The sequence below is a fragment of the Astatotilapia calliptera genome, chromosome 3, assembly GCF_964374335.1.
Source record: "Astatotilapia calliptera chromosome 3, fAstCal68.1, whole genome shotgun sequence".
Taxonomy (NCBI): Eukaryota; Metazoa; Chordata; class Actinopteri; order Cichliformes; family Cichlidae; genus Astatotilapia; species Astatotilapia calliptera.
Window position 1 is genome coordinate 37,926,056 of NC_137424.1, and position 16,452 is coordinate 37,942,507.

At 42.9% G+C, this 16,452-nt stretch overlaps 1 protein-coding gene across 1 annotated transcript in view; it reads left to right on the top strand.

Annotated features, from left to right (window-relative positions):
* The window catches only part of LOC113018657 (phospholipid-transporting ATPase ABCA1), a 181,231-nt gene that overhangs the window by 109,825 nt on the left and 54,954 nt on the right, over positions 1-16,452 (top strand). The window contains exons 34-37 of the mRNA XM_080290303.1: positions 3,990-4,064; positions 7,052-7,221; positions 13,908-14,085; positions 15,214-15,329. Coding sequence (XP_080146429.1) covers positions 3,990-4,064; positions 7,052-7,221; positions 13,908-14,085; positions 15,214-15,329 — 539 coding nt within the window. The remainder of the gene's footprint in view (positions 1-3,989; positions 4,065-7,051; positions 7,222-13,907; positions 14,086-15,213; positions 15,330-16,452) is intronic.

Below are 16,452 nucleotides of genomic sequence, written 5' to 3' on the forward strand. Positions count from 1 at the left end.
AAAGAGGAAATTTGTTGCACTATTTGTTTATCCTTTGTAAGAGCATTACAGGCATGGCTCAAGGTCACGTGAGTCTGGTCTGCAACTTTGCTCTAGAGTCAGTTATCCACCCAAATATTACAGGCATTGCCATGAAATCTTCCAGGCAGACCCCCCCCCCCCCCATGCTGACTCCTGTTAACATTCTGTATTTTGAAACCAAGTGTCTGCAGCATCGGACGCTTTACCACAGACATTGTACCTAGAAGCCTTTGAAAATCCTCATATAATAATATAACATAACATTATAATATAATATAAGCACATTCTAACTGTACTATCACACTTTATTTAGTAGTACATTAATGAGGCGCAACAAGCTGTGGCCTACTTTGTATCAATTTAGACAAACTTGTAAAAAGCACCATAAAAACACTAGTCTACTACACCTCACACAGAAATTGACTTTATTCAAGCTCCACAGCAGCGTCAACACAGACATAGCACCACACATCCCAAACAGCAAAGTGATTTTAATTCCCAATAAAGCTTGCAATATATGACTAAATGAAATACCCAGTAACTAACAAGTGCAAACGTGGATACATTTGTTATTATTGTGCATTAAAACTGTGTGACCTGTTGCATGCTGACTTGAGTTCACAGTGCAGTTTTCTTGTTATAAGCAATAACTGACCCTCTTATAAAGTACAGCTGTGTTAACAAAAGACCCTTTAAATATGTTTCCTTCAAGCGCACCATTTAAATTTCTAATAAAGTATATAATCATATAATTGGATCTCACATTGTTCTAGGTAGTGCACTACTACTGATTAGGCCTTAATTTAAATGTAAGGTAGCTAATTAGGATATGAGCGTGTTTATTTACCGTCTAATAAAGAACATTTTCATCCTAGTTGTGTTTCGCTTGATTCAAAACAAGTTTTATTACATTCAACATAAACCGATTCACGACAGATTCTTCTAAATTTCTACTTTTTAATCTACTGTCATAATCAGGATATTTAACATGTCCCGCAGGTTGATTTATAACTAAAACGCTTCAAAGCTACTCCCAACACTGCTTCCAGGTTCTCCTTGAACCTTTATCAGTGTAAAAAGTGCCACAGCCGTCTTTGTATAAACATTGCTTCGGTGCTCATTCATCTATAGAAATGACAAATAAATAAACCGCAAGCCATCATCAGCGTCGTGTTACGACCCAGCGCTAAATGTTTGTAGCAGTTTTGTGAGTGAAGAGGCTGCTCTCCCTCCTGTCAAGGCTGCGGCTCGCCGCTTTTATTTTGACTGCGCCGCTCCTAATTGGAGCGTTGAGTTCTTTATTCAGACAGCTTTGTATCTTGGATACCGGTGATGTCACTCGCGGTGGACTTTTGGACTCCGCTGATTTCTCGAACAATTGAGAGAGAGAGGACCGAATTCAAAAGGAAGGAGGAGGTTTAATTCCTTCAGATCCATTTTGTTGAGTGTCCATGGCAACAAGCTGCTATTGTCTGAGCGCCGCTGTGAATAAATCGAAAAATCTTGTGCACAAGATCGCACAATCCGGCAAATCCGCTCCCCATACCGCATTACTTAACCTTCTTATTAATGAAGTTCATTCAGTTTCAGGGTTTTCTTTTCTGTATTCTTTAACTTCTTCCATTCAGTCTGCTCAGTGCCTGCATCAGGATTCAAACTCTTAGGAATGTGTAGTGTTTTCTTAAAATTCATGCCCACTCACTTGTCACCTCCCCGTGCCTCTCCCTCTGTCTCGCTCCCTCAGAGTCTGTCGTTAACATTTTAAATTTTGGACGTTCAAACTACACCGTCGCTTTACCCCCGGGGGTCTCCGGTCTCATCCCTCACCGAGGCTCTCTCCTCTTCTCTCCCCAGAACCTCGACGCTAATGTGACTTTAATTTGTGCAGCAGCGATGATGTAACTCTAATGGCCGGGCATTAGCCGTCCCAGCTCTGCATTCCTTGTTATTAAAGTGCTACACTGTCCTTGGGAAATGTCTGCTTCTCTTCTGCTGCCCCTGCTGCTGCTCTGCAGGCGTTGCGACGTGAGACTCTTAACTGAAAGTAACGTGTTTTTGCACTCGCAGCCACCTGCGCCAACTGGGAAGTGGGCTTTGAAATTTCTGTTTCATTGCATTTTCTATGTCTAGCAGGTAGAAAATGGAGCTCTGAGAAGCAGGAGGCGGTGGGAATGGAAAGAACAAGAGAGGCTGTGCGGTGGGAAGTGTATAATTAAGAACCCCCACCCTCCCCCCCCCTCAGAGGAGCCACTGTTTCATGTAGATAGCGTTAATGATACGCAGCTCCCCGAAATGCTTGCGTAACCCATTTTTATTATTTAAATTATTCACAGGAACAAGCCCCTTAATTTAATAAACTGTAAACTTCTCCCCGGCAGATTCCTGGAACACACACATATTAACACACTTGCCACACAGGCCGTTTGACCGCTGAACTACGCGGGCCGATTTTGGAAAAAGTCGCCGCACACTCGAGTGGCTTTATTGCCGCGTCGTGAGCCACTGCACCGATGGGGTCCTCTGGCCAAACCAGCCTTGTCATTGTCCTTGAGCGGGGGAGAGTTTGTCAAGGATTAGACGCGGCCAGCCGCTGGCAGGCACACTTCTCATCCCGTCCTCAGCGACGGCTAATCCTCAGGACGGCTTCCTATTTGGAGCCACTTGGCACAACTCAAACCCGAGTGAAGGGAAAACAGGAAACACGGGCAGAGGTCGCCCGTGCTGCTGCTTTAGGACGAAAGCAGAAGACTTGTTCTCCGCCTCGAGTACGAATAAGTAATGAGCTGGAACAGAGGGGGATGTTATTTAGCGCTCTCCTCTTATTTCAGGGTGCATTGCTGAAATGATGTGTAAACACTGTGTTTAGGCGCAGATGTTTCCAGATGTTTCTAAAGCCAGCCACAAGGTGCTAAACAATTGGATGAGTTTTGAACAGAGAGGAAAAAAAAAAGAAAGAGGCACAGTATGATCTCCTCGGCCCGTTGTCCTCAGGTAACCGTCTGAGCCGAGCGGCTGGAGAGATCTCTTTTCTCTCTTCCCCCCCCCCTTCCCACTCCCACTCTCTCTGTTTCGCTGCAGACAGCCACTCACACCTGAGCACCTTCCTGCATTCTCGGGATGTCTTTCTTGATTTTTCTCCTCTTATTTTTCCCCGCCGCCCCGCCCCTCGCTCTCCAGTTGTCACCTGCACTTTGCCTCCGTAAACCTCTCCTCCTCACTCCGTGCCACGTTCGCTGCCCCTCCTCTTCCACAGCCCCTCTGATGAAGGCAGAAGTCCAACAGGAGGTCCATTTGCATTTATATCACACATGTAATGTGCTCAGTAGTCTTATGGCCGGGGCCGAACAGCATGGTATCAACACGACACTTTGGGAATGGCACGCCTGTCATCTCGAGCCCTCATCCCAAGGCTCATTTCACATGAAACATGAGTGCAGCAGAGGAGATTTTAATGCAACCTGTCCGGGCTACCATCGCTCTCCCTCCCTCCCATTTTCATCACCTCACCACAAAGCCCGGCTGACACTCTGAAAATCATCCCTGTGCTTGTGTTTTATTTGCGACTAAACCCTCTCCCACCCCCTTAAAGCCGATTGGTTCATTTGGTATGTAGGCTGCTTGCGTGAACTGTGAATCTTTGTGTCATGCCCACCCCCTGCCATCTTTTACAATTATTTTACATAATTTAATAAAACAGTAATGTCGAAAAGAGGGGGGGAAAAAAGTAACAAGAATAACAAGGGGACACCCCCAACCTTAACCCCACCCCCTCCACCGCCACCCCTCAAGTCGGAGGAAAATAAATGGTTCAGCACACCCCCAAAAGGCTCCCTGGAAATCCTGATTCTCATGTCTCTCTCTCCCTTCTCCCTCATGTTTTTGCATTTCAAAGAGCAGCGGTGGTCTTCCGAGTGTGTCCAATTAAGTCTCCCAACTCATTTCTTATTTCTTGTTTTCCTCTTCATTAGGATAACGTGACTGATCAGCTCTACCAAAGCGCTGAGACGCTGCTCAAGAACCTGGGAACCAGGGACAACGTCAAGGTATTGTTGTGAATGTACATTACACCGAACACGGGATGAACGTTTAGCGACCGCAGAGGTGAAATCAGCCTCCTGCGGTGCAAAAACAGGCTACAGAGGCAGCGAATACCCAAACACAAGGCCACCAACTCATCTATCTCACTCAAGCCAAATGCTTGATATAGAATTGTGATGCTTTAACTGCATAATGAGCCTCATTGTGGGTTAAGACCTGTATAACTGAATTTAAATCAAAAGCAGACAGTGCTATAAATAATTTAGCAGCTACATCCTGGTGATTTAGTCTCTAACTAAACTAAAGAAAAAAATGTGATCACTTGTTGCTATTCTGAAGCCTTTCTGTTCTGCTGTGCTAAACATAAAAAACCCCACAAAAAAACCTGCTAACCCAAACTTGAGCTTTCCAAGCGGCGATAAATGAATTTGTGTTTCCATTTTCCATCTGGTAATGAATTAAAAAGGAGTCTTGAAGTAAGTAAGCGCGCTCTGCGAGTTGAGTACATTTGTGTTTAATGCTGAAATACTGCTGAAGCTGTCCTATAAAAGTGTCTCACACTTATATTTCTCATTCTGAGGGAAGAAAATTTGCTTCTCCCCCAGAAGCACTTTGATGCTTAAAGTAGTTTCAGAAGTGGAAATGTGGCTTGCCATCATATCTTACATATTTTTCGCTCTATCACCCTCATGTATTTAGCAGACAGGCTTAGCTTACGATCTGTTATCTTGCATACATCAAATGGTATTTTAGCTGTAGACCTTTCAGAAACTGCTGGATGGGAGGAAAAAAACAAAAAACAAAAAAAACAAAACAGAAAATAATATCTATTTTTGTCGATCTCCTCTTGTGAGATACAAGAAGAAGAAAGGAGAACACAGCAGCAAGCAGACAGAAAGAAACGTGTGTGTGTGTGTGTGTGTGTGTGTGTGTGCGCACACTTTCAGATTTCTCCACGTCCTCCTCTGTGATGCGGTGCTATGTTGGGCTGACACTCAAACACCATCCACTCTTAATTAGCGCTGCACTATCAGCAGGGAGCTCTCCCTCTCACTCCAACTCTCTTTCATCCATTCTTTTTCTTCTACAAGCAGCCTCAAACTCAGGGAATCACTTACAGTAGAAACAGAAGGCACGCTCAGAAATACAGGACAGGAAATAGCGTTGGGAATGTGCATCAGTAGCAATAATGTACCGTACATCTCACTGTGCACGCGTGCTGCACAAAGATCTGAAGGACCAACACTGTCTCATCAATGTGCTTATTAGACTACTGAGTTCAGATGCCAGAGTCGTACACAAGGTGCCCTGTGATGCACTGACAGGCCGGTGAGAGGTAACCACTTTATTCTAGAGACTTACAGTACTGTGCAAAAGTCTTGAGCCACCCCATAATTCTTTCTTATAGTTCTCTTAAAACAATAGTCCTCCCAACTTTTTGAAGGTTTTTTCTTTTTAGACATTGGCTGCTTTTTCACTCACTGTAAGTCCAGTCTTATCTGACCATTATTGGTTTAAGCCACTTAACACTGACCTATGAATCATTCAAGCATCAAAAATGCACCTAACTGAAGGAAGGAATCAGTGTTGTGACTTTATATACTGTTTTACTAGAAGCCTGTAAAACAAACAAACATATTCTTTCAATTTCTTTAGTCCAATATATGAAAGAAATTGCAAAAAAACAAACAACTTTTACAAGATCTGCGCTGAAAGTCAGTGATACAGAGATAAAACAGTGAGTGTCTACAGCCATCTGTAAAACACGGTGGAGGCTCTGTCATGATTTGGGATGCATTTTAATCAGTGATGTTGGGGATCTAGTCAAAATCGATGGAAATATGAAAGTACCATCAGATTTGATCCGCAATGCAACACCATCTGGAAATGACCATCTGTCGTTGATTGGAAATGGCTTGACAATAGCATGATCCCACACACACACAGTGCTAATGCCGTAAAAGCAGACCTGCCAACATCCAAAGAAGAGCTTTGGATGTGCTTCAAGAAGCCCGGAGATCTATTCCTGAAGATTACTTCAAGAAATGACAAGAAAGCTGCCTCAGAGAGTTCAGACTGTGTCAAAGAATAAAGGCAGTCATGCCAGATATTGACTTTCAATGTGTGTTTTCACATTTCAATAAATTTCCTGCTAAATGTTCCAATTTTCTATGAAAATATAAAGAAATGATGGGTGGCTAAAAACACTTGCACAGCACTATACTCGCTGCATTAGGAGGCTGTAGCAGAGCTCATGATAGTCAGCCCAGAGATTATGACTCACATCCCTTTGGGACCTTTTTGTTTTGCTCTTTTTATTGACTGAAAGAATAAAAAGCCGTTTTTTGTCTTTTTACTCACGCTTCTAGAGTTTCACACAAGGAACTCTGCACGTTACCGTGCACTAATGCCACAACCTGCTGCGCCAGGCTCCACATCTGAAGTGCACCTCGTGCATAAAGCGAGCCACATCAGCAGCTTGGATAAGCAGCATTAATTGACGCCCCGCTAATGAGATCCGGATAGTAGTAAATCCGTAAATGACACAGACAACTCTTTACAGTGGTGATATTTGCCCTTTCTTCTGTTACGCTAAAGTGTTCACACTGTGTTTGCTTTCTGGTACTTTTGTTGGTGTCACGTTGATGCTAAAACACACCCAGCAGACAGATTCTGCCCTGATCTTTTATTCACTACCTCACTGGGTAGTTAATTTCTCCCTTTTCCAAAGAAAGCCACCTCAGAATTAAGAGGGCACATCCTTCATCACTGACCTGTTCCACAGTTTTAAAAAAAGTAAAGATTAGAATTGAATCTGCACTTCTCCACGTCATCTCTCGGTTATCTCTCCCTTCATAACCTGCCTGTTTTATTTTATTTTTCCTATTATTTGTCCACGAGTCTTACCTGATGTAGTTGCTAGGAGACATGGGAAGCAAATGCAAACCCCTCTACATGCTGTTCTCTGTACCAATTGTCTGTTCTACTGCAGGTGTGGTTCTACAACCAGCTGCGGCACGCCGTGGCGTCCTTCTTTAGCGTGGCCAACAACGGCATCCTGAGAGGAAATCTGCCAGCGGGACAGGACCCGCGCCAGTACGGCATCTCCGTCACCAATCACCCCCTCAACCTCAGCAAAGAGCAGCTCGCCAGTGCGGCCATGTGAGTCATCGGGCAAAAAAACAGGGGTTAAAGCTTTCTTCTTAACCTCTATTAGGTTTTTGTTTGGGTCCATATTAGGAACAGGGCTTCTCAAATACTGAATAGTACATCATTTGGTTAGTATAACTGTCCAGAAAGGTAGTGTAGTGTTAGTACCTCACAAGAAGAGTAAAAATGTTCTGCATTTGAACTTGCTGAACTTTGTAGAGTTTGCATGTTCAAGTCCAAAAAAATAAAATCAACAACTCACGCACATGGAGTAAAACTGTGACTCCACATTACCTTTAGATGTGGATGTGAGCCTGAGCCTTGGTTTGACTTCAAGCACAAGCTACTAACGGTATACTGGGAGAAAAGCCCCTAGCCTGCAGTTTTCTCCCAGCCTTTTGACGCGCGCAGCTACGACGATGCATTTTCTCGTGTTTGAAAGAGCCGCTTTTTAATTTTCTGACACTGCATTATGAGATGCAGAAGAAAGAGACTGATGGTGACCGGGGAACCGCGACAGATAAGGCAAAGAGAGAGAGGGAGAGAGGAATGAAGTGAGGGGGAAGAAAAACAGCATAGACTGAGGGAAAGCAGATGAGTGGGAGACAATAAAGTAGACAGCAGAGAACAGACAGACAGATAAATGAGGGATCGCTTCGAGTGTGCGTAGATTTGGAGGCCCATGGGAGTTCCTCACGAGGGTGTACCATTCCCTCCCCGCATGCTTTATCTTAGGGCGGATTTCTATGAGAGCTGGAGATTAATGACGTGCTAAATCATAATATATTGGCTCATACCATTCGGATATAATTGCTTTCTGTGTACGGCTCTGTGTTGTGTTCACAGCTAGTGTCTTTGAGCTGGATTGTATCCCGTAATGTCATCAATTTCCCGTTTGCGGTCCTCAGTGTGAGCGGCACATCTACTGTAAAGTAGTTAGATTACGTCCCTCTGCAGCACATCATCATACAGTGCCACGACCACAGCTCAGTAACTGCATTTCCATTCCACTTTCCCCCCGCTGCTCCAGCTCTCTCCCTCGGTCAGGTGTTTATGTGGTGATCAGGTGCTGACGACAGGCCTGAGTTAGAGAGGGGAAGACAGCGCCGTGGTTAGGGATAATTACGATATCCTGTAGGTTCAGGATGAGCCTCTTCTGCTCTCTCTAGCAGCCCGTGCAGAGCGTGAAGACTGCAATTTATGAACTGAGATTTTCAGATTGCCTCGGACACTCCTTCACCGCTGAATAAGAGCGGACATTGTAGGAGGGGAAAGGGCCATGGCTTCTAGAGCACCTGACTCAGCACAATTTGAAGCTCCACTTATCGAAATGTATATTTTATGACTATGGATCAGATGGCAGCGTGCGATACGAAAGTTTTTTTTATATTTACAAACTGTAAACAGATCTTATAAAGTGGCAGCATGTAGCATCGGTAAGCTAGCAGACAGAGAGTTGTGCACATTAAAATCGAACTGAAGCGAGTAAATATTGTACTTATGTTCATTTGGTAGCCAAAAGCACACCTCTTTTTTTTAACTCAGAGCGGTTTTTAAGGGGGGTTTAGACTTTACAGTTATAGTACTGTGCAAAACTCTTGAGCCACCCCTCTTACACATGCAATACAGCACATTTCTCCCTGTTTCCCTTCCTTACGCACAACTTCTTCACAGCTTTCCTTCCAATAAGCCCATTTCTGTTGAACAGTAGATGAATCAGCTGATGTCTCTTAGGTCCTGTGTCTGGTCTTTGCTGTATATTTTTTTCACTGTTTCTTAAGGACATTGCTTTTAGATACTGCACATCTGCTGTAAGTAGTTTTTAGATTTTCCACTTCCTCTTTTTGTCCTCCACTTGTCCTATTTCCACACTTTTTAGGAATAGCCTAGTTGGTGCAAAAATACAATTTTGGGCCTGTCAAGTGTGTTATCTTTGTAATTTTTCATAATCTCAGCTACAGAAATGTGAACAAATGTTGAACAACAAATGTTTTCTGCCCTGAAAATGGTCAAGTACAAGGACTGAATATGAGTGAAAAAGAAGCCAATGGCAATGTCCAAAGAAAAACTCGGAGAAAGACCAGTTAATTGCAGCGAGCCAAAAAAGCCACAGTCACCAAAGGCCAAAAAAAGTATCCCGCCCATCCTGTCAAAATATTCTGAAATGCACCAACCTCGGCCTTAAATGAATCCCTGTCACTGACACTTCCACAATGTTATGGTGAGACCGCAGCTAAACCTGCAATTTCGATAATAATTCATCCCCATTGACTTGCTCCCTTGCTAGCTTTTGGACACCAGTATTTCACTGCACCGTCTAATTTGAAGTGACACTCCCCTCTAGTGTACTTCACAGCCTATTTCAATGCAAGCGATGTCATGAGCCACAAAATTGTGAAGGGCTGCGCAGGTGGAAAGAAAGTCGACGCTTACACCCACAGAAATTACCACTTCATTCCCACAAGGTCTCCGTGCTTTATCTCGCATCGGCACAGAAATGGAGCCTCCCGAAATGTCAGCGTTGGCACCGTTTCATTATTGAGAGATATGCATTGCTTCTTAATTGCTGGGGAACATCAATTTGGCAACTGACAAAAATGTCTCATCTTGCCGCGCTTTTGAATTTGATGTGTAATTTATTTGCAATCAACGAATTATGACACTTTCTGTTCTTGCTGCTGTGCAAAAGTATACTATTGATAACGTGCACATCACACAGCTTACCCTATGATTGTCTCTGGAGCTCTCTACCTGCATGTTGCTTTATAATAGAAATAATGACCGGAGTGTTGTACAGCCAATTTGTTATCTTGTGTTTTTAGCATCTTTTCAGCATAACAATCCCCTGCAGCCACTCTAAATAAAATAATAATAATAATGAAAACTTAAGGAAGGCAACACAAACTATAAAGCTTTACTCCCACAGCACATCTTCCCTGCACTTGCATTAGTAGTTAATTAGCAGATTGCTTGTCCTCTTTTCACAGCAATTAACCACCTTCAAGCATTCAGCCTGCGATCATTCACAGCTTTGTCCCCTACATTACCTCCCCACCCAAACAGAGCACGCAGCCCTTGAAAACTGCTAGAAATGTGGGCTGGCACGCACTGCTGTTAATGATTTCATATTTACGTGTTCTAATTGCGCCTGGTTGGCGATGATAAATATGGACATGTAGCCACGCAGGGTAACTTATTTCATATGCTAATTAAGCAGCGGGAAGACTCGTGAAAGATTATCAGGAGGCAAGGGGTGAGGATTTGGGAGGGTTGTGGGGGCAGTTGGGGTGGTCAGAGTCACAGATCGCAGTTTTATCCAATGCTAAATGAGCAGACGCAGTAAAGGACACTTCCAAAGGTAGCGTGGCATAAATAAAGACGCACGGCAGGGGAAATTTGAGAGATTTGTGTGTGACACGGATATTGTTGCGGATGAATAAGTCTTCTAAGATTTTAGGATGTGCTGTTGGACAAGCTGGAAAGAGACAAAAAGGAGCCCTAAACGTGTCGTAGTTTCAGAAGGCCGGTGACATTTAAAAGCTTCTTTTTTTAAAATTCTATCAGGTACAAACAGCAATCAGTCAGTGCTGTAAAAGCTAGGCTAATGTAGACATCAATACTAACAAGAACATTGAAACGTTAGTTATCTGACTTATTTTTGCAGGTGTAGCGGAATTAGTTTAAATGCATCGTTGCCTAGTGTTAAATTTGATTATGTCTTAATTACAGGAAATGAGCCAAAAGTTGTTTTGACATTGTTTCAAGTGTCATCAGGCTCATTTCCTGATAACAGACCTGCTGATTTTTAACAGAAACTCTTAAAACTGGTTTTATACACACAAAAGACTGAATTTCTCCCACAGGACAGTCCGGACTCTTCCACGGCTGTTCTTTATTGTCACTGATGTCACAGCAGTGATGGCCTTGTGAATGATATTAGAGGTAGTAAATAGTGCGTTCTCATGAAAATAGAAAACCAAGTGCGCCCATATTCCCCAAGAAGTACATTAAAATACAGTGAATACCTCATAAGGATGGAAAACCGAAGGTTCATGGACTGCAGTTCTGTATTTCATAAAGTCTGTTATTATATGTGTTATATCTCTCATACTGCAGTTCATGTGGATGATTTTATCCAAAGCACCTTACAGGCCCCGGGGACTTACTCCGTAGCTTTGAAAACCTAGTAGGTGCCACAGACTGATAAAAGATGGACGTAGCAAAAATGTGATGTGAATCAGAAAGTACCCAACACCTCAGTTACACTGAAGTAAAAATAGGATGGGAACCTTCTTGTGATTAGGGAAAATTTGTGGTTGCCCAGTGAATGCACTGACTTTTGTTGCCATCGGAGGTAGATTGCAAGTAGTTGGGATGTCCAGAGGTTGTGCCAGCAACACTGATTACACAGGTCACCTGGTGGGAGGCAACTTGTCTCCAAACTGTCACAGTCTGTCTCAGTTTAGCAAATAAGTGGAAGTTGCTTTGAAGATGGCAACTGACTGCGAGTGGTCACAGACATTTCAAAAGCAGGGATCGTGACATTCTGCTGCACGGCAACATCTGTTTTTCCCCAGTGTGACTGCAGCATTACACCTACATTCTTTCTAATGGCCAGCAGGGGGCGATTTCTCTCAATGCAAAATAATTTTGGGTTCTATAGAAATCTGTTGGAAAACGACCCTTTGGACTGTGACCTCGGTATACAGGGAGTGCAGAATTATTAGGCAAATGAGTATTTTGTCCACATCATCCTCTTCATGCATGTTGTCTTACTCCAAGCTGTATAGGCTCGAAAGCCTACTACCAATTAAGCATATTAGGTGATGTGCATCTCTGTAATGAGAAGGGGTGTGGTCTAATGACATCAACACCCTATATCAGGTGTGCATAATTATTAGGCAACGTCCTTTCCTTTGGCAAAATGGGTCAAAAGAAGGACTTGACAGGCTCAGAAAAGTCAAAAGTAGTGAGATATCTTGCAGAGGGATGCAGCAGTCTCAAAATTGCAAAGCTTCTGAAGCGTGATCATCGAACAATCAAGCGTTTCATTCAAAATAGTCAACAGGGTCGCAAGAAGCGTGTGGAAAAACCAAGGCGCAAAATAACTGCCCATGAACTGAGAAAAGTCAAGCGTGCAGCTGCCAAGATGCCACTTGCCACCAGTTTGGCCATATTTCAGAGCTGCAACATCACTGGAGTGCCCAAAAGCACAAGGTGTGCAATACTCAGAGACATGGCCAAGGTAAGAAAGGCTGAAAGACGACCACCACTGAACAAGACACACAAGCTGAAACGTCAAGACTGGGCCAAGAAATATCTCAAGACTGGTTTTTCTAAGGTTTTATGGACTGATGAAATGAGAGTGAGTCTTGATGGGCCCGTGGCTGGATTGGTAAAGGGCAGAGAGCTCCAGTCCGACTCAGACGCCAGCAAGGTGGAGGTGGAGTACTGGTTTGGGCTGGTATCATCAAAGAGGAGCTTGTGGGGCCTTTTCGGGTTGAGGATGGAGTCAAGCTCAACTCCCAGTCCTACTGCCAGTTTCTGGAAGACACCTTCTTCAAGCAGTGGTACAGGAAGAAGTCTGCATCCTTCAAGAAAAACATGATTTTCATGCAGGACAATGCTCCATCACACGCGTCCAAGTACTCCACAGCGTGGCTGGCAAGAAAGGGTATAAAAGAAGAAAAACTAATGACATGGCCACCTTGTTCACCTGATCTGAACCCCATTGAGAACCTGTGGTCCATCATCAAATGTGAGATTTACAAGGAGGGAAAACAGTACACCTCTCTGAACAGTGTCTGGGAGGCTGTGGTTGCTGCTGCACGCAATGTTGATGGTGAACAGATCAAAACACTGACAGAATCCATGGATGGCAGGCTTTTGAGTGTCCTTGCAAAGAAAGGTGGCTATATTGGTCGCTGATTTGTTTTTGTTTTGTTTTTGAATGTCAGAAATGTATATTTGTGAATGTGGAGATGTTATATTGGTTTCACTGGTAAAAATAAATAATTGAAATGGGTATATATTTGTTTTTTGTTAAGTTTCCTAATAATTATGCACAGTAATAGTCACCTGCACACACAGATACCCCCCTAAAATAGCTAAAACTAAAAACTACTTCCAAAAACATTCAGCTTTGATATTAATGAGTTTTTTGGGTTCATTGAGAACATGGTTGTTGTTCAATAATAAAATTATTCCTCAAAAATACAACTTGCCTAATAATTCTGCACTCCCTGTATATGTTCCTGATAGGTTTATAGTCCCTTGCTTGTCTATAATCTCAGGAGGTCTGTCTGCGGACCTGTGCAGGCGGAGGCCGACACAGTCCTATTTTATGTCCCTCAGTTTCTCAGTCAGATCATCAAGTCTCTTTAAAAACACTAAGATGGTGACAGTCACAATCCTAAGCTCAACATGAACATGAAACTAAAAGAGTTTAAAACTAAAGGGTCACGGTAGCTGTGTCCATCTTTTATATACAGCCTGTGATAGTAGACAGAATGTAAATTCTAATGATTTTCTTTGTGTGCTCCATATATTTTTAAAGCCAACGTAGTCTACATCACCTCAGAATCAAACTTTATATTTAGCCCCATGGACAAAGTTTAATATCCACTTTCTTTTGCCCTGGTAGACCCCTAATAGCTCGCCAGTCAACTTTTTCTATGCTGTGTCCTCTTCAATCACAGGGCCACAACCTCCACTGACGTCGTGGTGTCCATCTGCGTTATCTTTGCCATGTCCTTCATCCCTGCCAGCTTTGTCCTCTTCCTAATCCAAGAGAGGGTGAACAAAGCCAAGCATCTGCAATTTGTCAGTGGAGTAAACCCAGCTGTCTACTGGTTGGCCAATTTTGCCTGGGACATGGTAAGTACCAGCTTTATCTGACAGCTGTGTCTGCGCCTCAAATATTCTCTCTTTCTGAAGCTTCGGCTCTGTTACCTGACCCATTAAAGCCAGGTAAATACTGTGTAATATATGCTATAATGTGATTCACCCCAGCAGTTTTCGCCTGCTTTATTTTATACTACCCTTGTAATATACTACTTTGGGCCTTTTTTTGCCCACCTAAGGCTAAATGTAAAAATATCCATCCACTGTAATTGACAATGTAGCTTTGACACTGCTGGCTACTGGGAAAAGCTTCACCTGAGACAGTTATTGGCTGAGGCGTAATTATCGACAGCAGCTGCCCCTGCTGGTTATGCTCAACAGGCTTACCGGCAGTTTCCCCGAGGCATAATGGAAGTAAACATTTCATCAGGTACCTTTGGTAAAGAAATTGCATCAGGACACTCATCATTATGGTGGATAAATGCTGTCTGGGTGGAAGACAAATGCACCTAAGGAGCCTGTCTAATGATTCTTGCCCGAAGCTCCCCGCATTACCATGCACGCTCTATCAACAATAAGGATATTACAGTGAATCTAGTCTGAAAGCTCTTTAATATTTCAGTCTAAACTTTTTCTGTAATAAACATGTATCATTGTAACCTGATACATTGTATGTCTATTATCTGCAGTATTCCATTTATTCGCCAGGGGGGATATTAATCCGAAGGGTGATTACATAATAATAGCATCATCAGTTATGTTTGTTTACTTCTGTAGGGGGAAAAAAAGTCGGCTAGTAAAAAGCGTGCTGTCTGGTTTGATTTGAAGTTGAATGGATTTAAACAATCGTTGGATAAATATTAGTCTTAGATCAAAATTTTATAGAGCCATTGTACATGCATCCAATTCAGCGTGCCACTGAGCGACCGCTTGCTTCAAACACACGAGAATCAGATGGCTGTTATTCACTGGATTAATTAGAAAACTAAAGCCGGATACATTCGCTAATTAAAAAGTCATCTACACATTTTATAATTACACGGTCTTTCAGTTGGCGTAAAAAAAAAAAAAGTCATAACGCTTTAATGGAGTCGTAACCACCCTAAAGAGTGACTTTTTTAAGCCTGTGCTTTATTTTGACGTGTGTGTTTGTGTTTACAGTGTAACTACATCGTCCCCTGCTTCATCGTGATTGTGATCTTCCTCGCCTTCCAACAAAAAGCCTATGTTTCCCCTCCTAACCTGCCGGCTTTGATCCTCTTGCTTATTTTTTATGGGTGAGTAAATGACATATTTCAGAGTAGCTCAGAGAATTATGGCGTGCCCAGATTTCTGGGATGGGCTGTCTTTTAATATTCATTGATTGACTTCTGAACACTTCAGGTATCCACAATAGAAAGCTGTCATAGTAGTGCAGGTATTGGCTGAAATGTAAGTTCTTGGTACGCACTGTAATATTTTGTTGCCCTACCTTTAGCTCCGATGACGGCACGTTAGAGGTTTGCCGTGACAACGTAAAGGGATTAAGATCTCAGTGGGGTTAAGGTGAGGTCTCCGCTGTGGTGGTCGATCCATCTGTGAAAAGGACGTTTTACTTTCACTGAACCCATCTTTCACAATTTGAGCCCGATAAATCCTGGCATTATCATCTTGGAACATGTCCACGCCGTCGGAAAGAAGAAGAAATTCATTAATGGAGAAACTCTGGTCGATCAGTAAATGCAGGTAGTTAGCTGACTGCGTTTTTGAGGAGATAATGTTGCTGAACCTTGACCAGTTGAAGCAACCTGAGATCAGGCTTTTACTGTAAGCACGAGGCGTGATGATGCATCACTTCACCCGCCTCTCTTCTTAACCTGATGTGCCCGGCACTCAGGAACAGGGTAAATCTGGACTCATCAGACCACATGACTGTTCTCCATCGCTCCACAGTCCAACCTTTAAACATCCCTGGTGAACTGAATTGTTTTTTTTCCCCAAGTAGCCAAACTGATAAGTGGTTTTCTTAAGGCCAGACAACTGTTTAGTCCTGATCCCTGGAGTTCTCTTTACATTGTGTGTGTATAAATGCTTTTACTTAGCTGCGAGTTCAACTATTAATTTGACCTCTGATCATGATCAGTCATGATTTTCACATTTCTTCTTTGAGTCCCTTCAGCCTTTTGTACTGTGTTGAATAGTTTAACCCAATTTTAATAGTTTTAGTAAACTTCTGAATTGTGTTGTTTGCTTGATACAGACCATTAAATCTGACCCTTCTGAAACAGAGAACATCTTTTCCACGACCACAGGATGTGTCTTTTTACGTGGTTGTTTAAGAAATGAGAAGCTACTCACTTCAGTCAGTCAGTCAAGGTTAAATAAGCTGTTTCCAGCTGAAACGTGTCATTATATTACATT